At 32.7% G+C, this 12,049-nt stretch overlaps 2 protein-coding genes across 2 annotated transcripts; one reads left to right on the plus strand and one right to left on the minus strand.

Moving 5' to 3' along the window:
• Window positions 1–7,125: 7,125 nt before the first annotated feature.
• LOC148303840 (transmembrane protein 216-like) lies at window positions 7,126–8,434 on the minus strand. The gene is made up of 2 exons (XM_088269305.1): window positions 8,064–8,434; window positions 7,126–7,457 (listed from the first exon to the last, which is right to left on the minus strand). The coding sequence occupies exons 1-2, from the start codon at window positions 8,281–8,283 to the stop codon at window positions 7,264–7,266; spliced, it is 414 nt and encodes a 137-aa protein (XP_088125431.1). The 5' UTR covers window positions 8,284–8,434; the 3' UTR covers window positions 7,126–7,263.
• A 172-nt stretch (window positions 8,435–8,606) lies between these two features.
• Zyx (lipoma-preferred partner zyxin) lies at window positions 8,607–10,625 on the plus strand. Its single transcript, XM_088269301.1, has one exon. It carries the CDS (start codon window positions 8,854–8,856, stop codon window positions 10,306–10,308), a length of 1,455 nt encoding a protein of 484 aa, XP_088125427.1. The 5' UTR covers window positions 8,607–8,853; the 3' UTR covers window positions 10,309–10,625.
• The last annotated feature ends 1,424 nt before the right edge of the window (window positions 10,626–12,049 follow it).

Below are 12,049 nucleotides of genomic sequence, written 5' to 3' on the forward strand. Positions count from 1 at the left end.
CTATAAATGTTGATTGATTTGATAACTTGGTGGTATATTTTATCCTTTTTTTTAAATGAAATTGGATGAATGAACACTTTTCAGGAATATTCATTGCATATTTTTTTTTAAATTTCTTTCTTCAAAACCTTATCAGCACCCAAAGGTGCATAGGGCACTCCATCATATAAACACAGTGTAATCTTGATCGTTAACATATGAAGGAAAGGTGATCAACCCTCCGCTTCAGGTACCAGTCCAGGGTCCAATGCTATTGAAAAAATATTAGAGTGATAAAATCGCTTACATTTATTTGACCCCCCCCCCCCCGGGAATCGAACCTGGGTACCTCCAGTACGGTAGCCGAGCAAGCTGACTATTACACTACGGAGGCGGATGCATTTTAATTTTATTTTAAGTAAATAAATAAATAATAAAAAAATTTAGATAATCCATATTACTCTTTTCTTTTAACCTCTCCATGCATACTGCTCCAAGCGTGGAGCCATAAAATACTAGGTCAGATTGTGTGTGGCCCCACATTTGGGGCGTAGTGATTGTTTCCCAAATATTTCCAAATTATGTAGGGATTTGGACTGGACTACCAATGCTGTTTAATGATGAAACCACACAATCAAATCATTAATCGGTTAGTTATACAGTATCTACTCAATGAATTAGGGCCACCCATTATTTTTTTGAATACTCTGAAATCTTTTGGATTATTAAATTTATTTTACATAAATACTTTAAATTTTCTATTGACATCTAATATCATGTATATTACCTTCAATAATATGTAAAATATACCTGGATTATTTAAGCCTTTACAAAATTTCAAACCCTTTTTTTGAGAAAGGTCCCTAATTAGCACAGGTAGACAGATAGTTGAATGTTCAAAAAATAGTCCTATCTCATTTATTAGTGAAGTTTCTTGAGTTCTAGTTGTTGTTTTGTTCAGAGAGGTTATATAGTTATCGTGTCTTGTGAAAAAAACTTAATTTTTAATTTTAGTTCATAAAGTATAAATTTTTTTTGTAAACACAAGTGTTTTTTTTGAAAAGGACAAAATGGGAAAAAGTAAAGACATTTCTGAGGAAAAAAAGTCTAGTGTTATAGTGCTACTGAAATTAGGAATACTATCTAATAGAGAAATTTCAAAAAAAGAAAACGTTTCTCGTCAAACAGTGGACAGAATTTCAAAATCAATAAAAAATCAGTCACCCGCCACCAGCAATCGGCGAAAGAACTGTCGTAGGATTAGAAAAACAACACCGAGGACTGATCGAAAAATCGTTCAAAGTGCCTTAGAAAACCGCAGTGCATCAGCAAAAACATTAAAAATAAAATTGGAAGAAGAGGGTATAAATATATCGGTATCAACACTGAGGCGACGTCTTTACGAAGTAAATCTGAAATGCAGGCGCCCTGTAAAAGTACCAAAATTGACACCACGAATGAAAGCGGATCGATTAAAATGGGCCAGGCTACATCGAAATTACTCGGTAGATGATTGGAAAAAGGTATTTATTTAAATTGAATTTTCAACATATCATTTTAGTAAATAAACTTATATATTTGAATTAAACTTAAATTTTCATTATTTTTCAGGTCATCTTTAGTGATGAGTGCCGGTTAGAAGCCGTGACAGAGAGCCGTCGATTCGTCAGGAGAACACCAATGGAACGTTACAATGAGGCCTGTGTGGTAAAAGTTATCAAACACCCCCCTGCAACAATGATATGGTCATGTATTATTAACAATTTACCTGTTCCGTTGTTTTTCGTGGAAGGAACAATGAACCAAAATTCCTATAAGCAGGTCCTCGAACGAATTTTATTGCCCTTCTACCATACACTCGACCCAACAGAAGGTCCATACACCTTCATGCAGGATGGGGCACCTTGCCACCGGGCTAAATCAATAATAAATTTTTTGTCTAACAAAAATCTGCCTTTGCTCCCCTGGCCTGGAAATTTTCCGGACCTTAATCCTATAGAAAACGTATGGAGCATGTTAAAAAATAAGGTATACTCATTTTTAAATCCGACAGTAGACTGTCTAAAAAAAATATTCAAAAAATATGGTCAGAAGACGAAGAAATAAAAAAATGATAAAACAGTGCATTTTAAGTATGCCAAAAAGAATTGAGGCAGTTATTTCTGCCAAAGGTGGAAATACTAAATACTAACTATATTTATACGAAAATATATGCATAATTTAAGCGTAATAAAGTGTTCATGTGTAAATAAAATTCAATGTTGTTTTATTCAAGGTTTTCTCTGAGTTATTCCTGTTTGAATTGAGAAAATGCGCGAAATTCTGCGTGGCCCTAATTCATTGAGTAGATACTGTATATATGTTGAGATCTATACATTTTTATCTAAAAAAATATTCTTTTTAATTTATCATTTTATGTGATCCATCTATGGAAGTTTTATATGTATTAAAAAAAAACTAAAGGTTTTGAATCTTATATATTTTTACTTGTATTTTATGTCAATATTTGTACAAAAAATCAGGAATGTATGGCAATGTAAACGTTTTAGCTTAGGTCACGATAATCTATATATTTTTTTAAACAAGAAACATGCATTGTACTTGCATTTACGCTAATATATGTAACATTTTTGTGAACATTTGAAATAAAATTAAATATATGAAACTGTATGTTTCAAAATTATTTGACTAAGTGAATTGTGTTAAGACATCAAGTTTAATGATGCACACTTCAAGCAGCTATAAGTAAATTTAAAGTGGTCTCATTTGTTTGTTATATATCAAGTTATTTATTAGCTTGTGTATTTAAATAATTATTTTATTGGACCTTCTTATTGATTATATTGTTTACTTTTATAAATAATATATACTTTTGTTAAATATATGTCCACATAAATCTTCACTAGTCATAGAACACTGTCCTATTTCATAATATTATTACATACTACTTTGTCAATTTTAGATTTATAAATTTTTTATTTTATTTTAAATATTTACTTTCCCTTAATTTAAAAAATTATCCCATGGCCAGTTAACTAAGTTTATAAGTAAACTACAAGTTAGTAGACTCTTGATTTATCAGGATGGACGGTGAAAAAAACTTGCACAATTTTGTGAATATTTACTTAGCTATTGAAAGGAATAATTATTGTGATACTTTTCAAGATATCTTTAAATATAACTCGGTTCAAAGAAAACAACTTACGTTATAATATGCCTTGTCTAACATCTCTGAAGACCAATCTTTAAAAGAATATGACCTTTATTCATTTGATTTTTTTTCTCCTGTCTTTACATACAAAAAGATCATTCCAGTTGTTTTGAATTATCTGTTTATAATTGATATTATAAACCGAGATCGATCAATGACTTTTTTTCTTATTTTATATTATTATACCATGCTTTGCTATAAAGTTATTAGGAATCTCTTAATATATGTATTATATAATACATGAAAATGTAAAGTACTTACTGTAAAAAAAACATGGTTGTAATATTAATTTACGAATCGAATGCTTTCTGTGTTAGAATATTTGTATTTAAAAAAGTAGATATGTATGTTATGAATGTATTTCGATAAAAAAGCAAAAAAAAATATATTTTAATTGTACACAATTTTTTTCCTTTATTGGTCTCGAATCCAAATATATTATTTAAGTGAATGTCCGTATAATGTATTGGAAATAAATTAATATTGTTTTATACAATTTTGTTTTATTTTAATTAGTGTGGATGCTATGTAAATTAAGTTTTTACCCCTCATTTTCCTTTTTCCCCTATAATAATAATAAATATCAACCCTTTATAATCCAGATATGTATTTTTATAATAAAGAGATAAGATGTGTTATTTTATAATGTAAACATCACATATCACTAAATGCGTATTAGATTCAAATCTTTACGTTTCAGGAAACATTGTACTTTTATTACTGTTTTGTTTTGTTTCACTATTTTAACTGGTTTGTAGTTCTCTTTCTATATTCTCTACAAAATAAAGATGCGCCAAATATGGATTTTCAAAATTGAAGTGAAAATCAACATATGTTATTAATTTCAGCACTACTGAACTAAATATGCATAAGGCTTATTTTATCGCACAATTTAATTATCATTACATAAATATTAGTTGATTATTAATTTTTTATTAATAAACTTTAAGTATATTTTTATTTAAATTTTAAATATTCTTAAACAAAAGAGATAATGATTCTGATCCCATATGCAAACAGCACTGTGTAGTAAAATTAAATGTTGATTATGATAAATTTATATTTTATTTTTTAAGTTTTTATACGCAAATCATAAAGTAACACGAATGTAAATCTTATACTTGACAATTTAACAAAATAATTCGGAAAAATACAAACATATGAATCTCGAATGTACCAAATACCAAAAATTGTCAAATATTTAGCAAATTTCTAAATATAAAATGATCTTTCAGAGAGAGCCAGGTAGAAACTAAACTGTTTGCCTTGGGACATCCCTACTTTTAGTAGCGTGGCTGAGAATGGGATGCATATGATAAACATACACAGAAAGACATACATTGAGCATGGAAAAAACATATTTTATGTTTTATAATTGTGTAAAATTTTTGATAGTTCGGGGTTGCGGTTTACTTCTTGCTCTTTAGCGATAACTGTTGCTGAGAGAAAAACTTCAAATCTTAAATGTAATAAATGTATTACTTTTGTTCCAATTAGTTTGAAAATAAGATCGTGTCGAGGTTCTTTGACAATTGGAAAAATGGAGGTAAAAAAAAAAACAAATTAATTCAGGCACACATATTTTTTTATTTATGAATACATAAATTTGGGAACACATTAACTATATACTATGAATTTCTTCAGGCATTTGGGTGAAAAACAATATGTGACATAAATATAATCTTATTTTCTATTTATAATATTTAATAATTGATTGAAGGGTCAGGATAATCAGGGTCCCTAGGCACAGATATTGTAAATTCAATGTTATCTATTTTAAATTTAACATACATTGTTTACATTATTCAGACTAAATACTGTGTATCACAAGGGAACTATACATATATTTTATATCATAATTAATAAAATATTTTTTAACATCCATCATATACAAAGATAGTAAATTTAATTTGAATTGAGTATGGTTCAAATTCTTTTGATGGTTTTAAATTAATAGTTTGTAAGCATACTGTAAAATCTTGAAATAAGCTCACTGAAATTATTAATAAAGGGTTTTGTAAATTTGTTTCTCAAATTCAATTATGATATTACCCAGAATTAATGTTTATTGCTGCACCTGTTAAAACTGTCACTTTGAATTGTATATCTACATAAGGACCGTCAGTCCATTTGATCTTCACATTCGTTTGAAAATGCCATAACGAGGCGAAAGAATTGTCACAATATTAATTTTTTATGTGTTTTTATCAATAAAATACAACTTGTAGACTCAAAAAATCTGTGTTTGATTTAAAAATTAATACATGAATTAAAGTTTATTGTTTAAAACGTTTTTTAAACTTAACGAGAAGATGCAGAATTTATAACATTTAATTTTGTCAACTCGCTTAATTATTTTTTGACCCAGTATGGTCATTATTTGTGCTATGAAAATATTAATCATAAGCTGCTGATACCGGAATCTGAATTAGGATTTACAAAATAAATTTTCTAGACACACCACTTTAGTTCATCAGGTGATAATAGAAAATTAATGTTCAACTTGTGCTATGTGAAAAAGACAATATGCAAGATACATAGTTTTAAAATTGTCAATAACTAAGTATGATTTTCTTAATTATGATATATAAAACCGTACAATACTTTACTCGGTTCAGAACCCTCACATGCAAATGATAATTATAAAATAGCACAATATATGCACACTGCATTTACTCTTTATCAAAAGTTATGTGTAAACATTCTTTTCTTTTAAATTTCATTCAACTTAGCACAAATATCATATTTGACATTTTATAGATAAGTAATTCATCAAAAATACATGTTTATTAATAGTGATATTTCTTGACATTGCATTGGACGCCAAATTAAGTCTTAACAATTGACTATTTCCTAATTTTCAACTTCAGTTATTATCATTACCAAAATAAACTTATATAGGTATTGTCAATGCATGATACTTCAATGATATTTCTGTATATCATAATATATTATACATAGTGATGCAGTAAATATGATTCAGTTTAATATCAACACGTATTATTACGTTTGATCTACAATATATAGTATAGCCAAGCATTTATACTAAAAATCTAGTGTCTAACGATCTTATTTTCAATTCACAGATGTTATGACTAGCACCATGAAAATAATGTTTTTTAATTTTAATATTTGGTCAAATCACATTTGCAGTAAAATACAAACAAAATAATTCTAAAAATAGTATTTGCATTAACCTGCTAACACATTTTATGAGTAAGTGTATTTTTTTGCCCAAAATAAACTTGTTACAAAATTTACATGGATAATCCATTTCTTGGTAAATCCACAGATATTGAAAGAAGTACAAAAATCATAATTATTTTGCTTTATTCTCCCTTAAAAACAAACTGAAATGGAGAATAATTATAAAGATATTAAATGGCATTATATTTCACAAATAATATGACAATGATAGTTAACTATAACATCACATGTTTTACCATTATAAAAATGTAAAATCATTGATATTCTTTAAATATAAGACATCCTGGATAAGGCGCTTTCTGGGCAATCTAGCCACTATTATTATTATTACATATATATTTTTAAAAAATACCAAAATTTAATACTATTTTCCACAGTCTTGTGTTTGGCACACTATAACAGGACCACAATCCAACTCGGACTTTATTACACAGTCTTTATTGATTATTTCACTTACATATTGCATTACGTAGACCAGATTTTAAATAAGTTTAAAATGTAAATTGTCAATATTATGTTTTTAGGGTAGTATCCACAGCGATTGAGTATGAAACCTTTTGTTTATGTTAAGGGATTGAAACTCTCCAGTAAATCTGTTACGCTTTATGGATTCACTTCATGGTGAAATAATAATCCAAAATTCATGGAAAAAAATATAAACTGTTCATGAAATATACTAAACCTTTGAAAGTATTAGTGATTTCCAATCACAAACCATTTTAATTACCAAATGAAAGCATAAAATGTGTTAACAGGTCTAAAAATACCATCATTATCATTTTAAAGGTTTTATAGACAACAAAACCTCTTTTTTTTACTTAAAACTATGTGCGGGGATATGCAACATTAAAAATTATCGTACAACACTAATCATAGGAAGGTGGGCGGCACATTGTTATAACAAATAGAAAAGCAAAAAACAGTTCCGTTGCTTGTAGAGTCAACATTAAAGCGCACAAAATGTATTCCAGTCGGAGGATGAATGTTTGAAATATTAGGAAGTACGCAACACCTAGTGCGGACGGAATTGTCAAAATGATTGAAAAACACACTGGCACACCTGGAACGAAATAAAATATTATAACACACAAAAAATGAACATAAGTATGTTGATACAGGAAAATGAAATGGATCAAAGGGACACTTGTTTCCATGAGAAAATTGTAGAATGCAAGATTTAAAAAAAAAACCCAAATACAAACACTAGGAAAATTAATCTCTTGGGGCAGATATTCCATCCAAAAATTACCTAATGGCATTCGAAATTACTGTCATCAAGTTAAACTTACAGATTTTTAATGAATTATTTATTTTTATCAAATAGAAGCAAAGTTTAAGTGATCTAAACTCTAAAGTACAAATTTTAACTACCATATGGAATCCCAGTCCTGGTGTAAAATGTAAATCAATGGCGCTTCGGGCCCTTTTCATTATGATTATGAAAAATTTTTTTTAGGAAAGTACCACATTTTCATTATTGGTAACAATATATTCATTTCACTATGAACTATTCAGATTTACTAATTCAACAAAAAAAATTAAATGTCAAAGTAATAAATGATACAAAAATAATTGGTATATTCCAATTATAATCTTATGTACGTGTATAAATTTCCGTTACTCGATATACGATTATAGTTTAGTAAATGTTTAAAAGAAAGCTTACTGCGTTCACTCAAGTTTCCTCTTCTCCCAAGTACTATTCTAAGTGTTTCGGTGAGGCAAAGGGCGACCAGGAGCCCTGCCTCAGTGCCGAGAGTGTTCTCAGGATATGGTAAATTTACGGCTTTGAGAACACCCATTCCTAGCTCACACGCCGCGAACATTCCAAAGTAAAAGGAATTTAAATACAGTAGAATTTCATAAGTGAGACTTGAATTCACCATTTCGATAATTTACATTAAATTTAACTGATACGATATTCGAGACTGTAAACTTTTCTGAATATCAAGTTGCGAAGATTCTCTAAATGCGAGTGAGTTAAAAATAGATTGATTCCGGGAGCTTCACCCCGTGCTCACTTTTTTCCATATTCTATTCTTGATTCGATTTGTTTGGATATTCGCGTTGTTTTGACATTACCGAATGTTACCATACCATTACTATTTTTTTAATTGCCATTCATTCGTTCATTTTTTTTAGTACTTACCTGCTCTATGCTAAAAACAAAATAGTTTATGAAAATTGCGTTTTCGTGACACCCATAGATAAGAAAAGTGACGGTTCTCGGAATGATAAGGAGGGGTGTGGCTGAATTTAAGGAAAATAATGAATAAAGTCAAGTTTACGCAATATACGACTTCAAATAATAGTGACGCACGTATACAGTCATCTTTTAAAAATGATTGTGTGTTTGTAGTGTCAGCGCAATAGTCATTTTGAAGTGTCGAAAGTGTGAGGAATTCTAAGCTGTTTCTGTCAAACTTTATGTTACGATTTTTTGAGTCAACATAAACATGGATCCTCTAGCGCAACAGTTAGCCGAACTTAATCTTCTTAATAAGGAATTACATATCGGTTCTTCGGCGGCTTATGGACAGTCTCCGGGAAAAAAGGTAGCCCCGGCCGTACCTCCTAAACCTAAAAAGTCACAACCTCAAGTACCGCAAAGTTACAGCGTCAAAACAGTTTGCGAGCCTTCTTATTCTACACGACTTCAGGGTGGCGCCGAAAACCCTGGAAACTATCTTTATTCAAATATGCCGACGATGAAAATACCCAATTACCAGAATACAAACTACAAACAACCATACAGACCGCCCACGAATGTCAGAAGCGCGGATACCAGATTGTACAGCAATGTCCTGCCTCCCGGTGGAACCAATCACGTCTACAGCAACGTCGGGCCGTACGGAGACAATCCTACGGAAGAGTTGCCTCCGCCTCCCCCGTCGGAGTTGCAGGGCTCCGGAGGGACATCCGGAGGGTACATAGAGTGCAATCCCGCCATAGAGGAGATGCCTCCGCCGCCCTCCCCGGTGAGCTCCAGTTACAGCGAGCTACGTAGGGCCACCGACACGGGCTACACTCCGGGACCGACCTTCCCCTCGGCCTCCGGGTACCAGCCGGACTACGGCACCTACGGCGGGTCCCAAGCCTCCTCCACGTACGAATCTCTGTACGAGCCGATCAACCCGCGGCCCCCGAGTCAGATGTCCTCGCGCTCCAACTTCTCTCTGTACGCGCCCTACGTGAGCGGCACGCAGGGGGCCGCGGGGCAGGCGCCTCCTAAAGAAGCGGAGGTGGATGCGCTCACCACCCTCCTCGTCCAGTCCATGGGCGGAGACTCGCAGGACTGCGATATCTACGGTATTTGTGTCAAGTGCGGTGAGAAGGTTGTCGGAGAGGCTTCTGGCTGCACGGCCATGAACGAGGTGTATCACATCCGCTGCTTCACGTGTTGCCATTGCGCCATCAACCTCCAAGGTAAACCCTTCTACGCCCTGGACGGCAAGCCCTACTGCGAGGAAGATTACCTGAATACGTTGGAGAAGTGCTCGGTGTGCACTAAGCCCATTCTAGACCGGATCCTGCGGGCGACGGGCAAGCCGTACCACCCTACCTGCTTCACGTGCGTCGTGTGCGGGAAGAGTCTAGACGGAATCCCCTTTACTGTAGATGCGACGAACCAGATACACTGTATCGAAGACTTTCACAAAAAGTTTGCTCCGAGATGTTGCGTTTGCCGGCAGCCCATAATGCCGGAGCCCGGTCAGGACGAGACGGTCCGCGTGGTGGCCCTGGACCGCAGTTTCCACATATCGTGCTACAAGTGCGAGGATTGCGGCCTTCTGCTGTCGTCGGAAGCCGAAGGCCGCGGGTGTTATCCCTTGGACGATCATATTCTCTGCAAGAGCTGTAACGCCAAACGCGTCCAAGCTTTGACCAGCCGTATGACGACTGAGCTATAAAGCATTCCGATAATTGCCATATACTTTAAGCTGCTACATTTCCATATTACGTTATGAATTGATTATTATTATTTTAGTTAGATTTAGTTAAAATGCTTTTCAGGGCTCGTGAAACTGGCTTGCAGCATTTGTAATGTGATTTATGAATAAGTCTTCTGTGTACTCCACGTGTATTGAAATTTTGTAAAAATAAATATATTGATCAATGTATCCGTATCTAACTTGTTTTTGTGATAGATTTTAGGTTGAAATGTAGACTGTCAAAAATATGTTCCTTTGTGATTATTCAGTATTGCAATATATATATTTTTATAACATTATTTTGTTTTATTTCTAAAAAATTTACAGCGTCATATCACTATCACTTATAAAGTTTTCACCAGTTGACATTGTGCCATGAACTTACGTTATTCTAAGTATTATAATCCTCACAAATTAAAGTATGCTGTACTTAAAATTTTAGTTGGGATTGTTCTAATCAAATCTATATTTAATGCATAAAAAAATAGTGTTTTTTTTTAAACAGGTATACAAATTCAAATTTCCCGCAATGAATTGATGGTGGCATGTTGCGCCAAATTGTTGAAACCACAGCTCTGCCACATCAATGCCATTCAACTGAGGTACAAAGAAGTCAGAATTCACGGTTTAATCAAATTTATGTATTTCTCGTTGGTTTTATCAAATTTATGTATTTCTATCAAATCGACTGTATTTCTACAGACTGTCAATTTGACAGTTGACAGTTAATTTGTAGTCAGTACGTTTTGCCATTTCACCATGAATAGACTAAATGACCATTATGTGCATCGTGGGTTCGGTGAATGGGCCGAAAACAATGTTCAGGTTGATTACAAAATTTTGTTCACCGATGAGGCACATTTTTGGTTAAATGGGTATGTCGATAAGCAAAATTCCCGAATAACCCAATTAGGAGTGGATAAAACCCAGAAGCTTTGTCGAGACGTCCTTACATCTATTAAAAGTCACTGTTTGGTGTGCTTTAAGGGCAGTTGTAATTTTTGGCCTATATATTTTTAAAGATGATGCCGGCCAGAATGTTACGGTCAATGGAGAGTTCTACAGAACCGTGATTACTGACTTCTTCATGCCTCGTATGAATGGCATTGATGAATGAATGTGTGAAATTAGAATTTGTATACCTCCAAAAAAACATCCTATATTTCTTCGATGGATGCAATATTTAGCCATATTTTATAATACGTAAGTAAGAAAGATGAAATGAATATCCAGATGCTATGCAGTGTCTGGCTTATACGGCCCTTTTTATTATTATATTATCCAGTATAATTCCGGATATAAGCTACTATGAGACTGGACACCTAATACTTAATTGAGTAAAGAAATCTTAATTTTTATCTTGAAAACAATTATTTTAATAAAAATATTTATATATTTTTTTTTTGAACCCTTATCCGCACCCAATGGTGCATAGGGCACTGCGTCATATAAACACAGTGTTATCTTGATCGTTTACGCATGAAGGAAAGGTGATCAGCCCTCCGCTTCAGGTACCAGTCCAGAGTAATATTGAATAAATATTACAGTGAATAAATCACTTATATTTATTTTACCTTCCTTGGGAATCGAACCCGGGACGTCCAGAACGGTAGCCGAGCGTGCTGACCATTACACTACGGAGGTGGACAAAAATATATTACAAATGTAATACTTAGTATATTACAGGTTAATCTTGGTGAATAGAAACACCAAAAAGTTT

Source organism: Brachycentrus maculatus, unplaced genomic scaffold (genome assembly GCF_059751285.1).
Source record: "Brachycentrus maculatus isolate JH-2025_06_01 unplaced genomic scaffold, ASM5975128v1 h1tg000344l, whole genome shotgun sequence".
Lineage (NCBI taxonomy): Eukaryota > Metazoa > Arthropoda > Insecta > Trichoptera > Brachycentridae > Brachycentrus > Brachycentrus maculatus.

Excerpts from the sequence above, each read along its gene's own strand:
- Zyx (XM_088269301.1), top strand. The coding sequence starts at position 8,854 with ATGGATCCTCTAGCGCAACAGTTAGCCGAACTTAATCTTCTTAATAAG.
- LOC148303840 (XM_088269305.1), bottom strand. The coding sequence starts at position 8,283 with ATGGTGAATTCAAGTCTCACTTATGAAATTCTACTGTATTTAAATTCC. Across the intron at positions 7,458-8,063 it reads AGGAAACTTGAGTGAACGCA|GTGTGCCAGTGTGTTTTTCA; the intron begins GTAAGCTTTCTT and ends ATTTCGTTCCAG.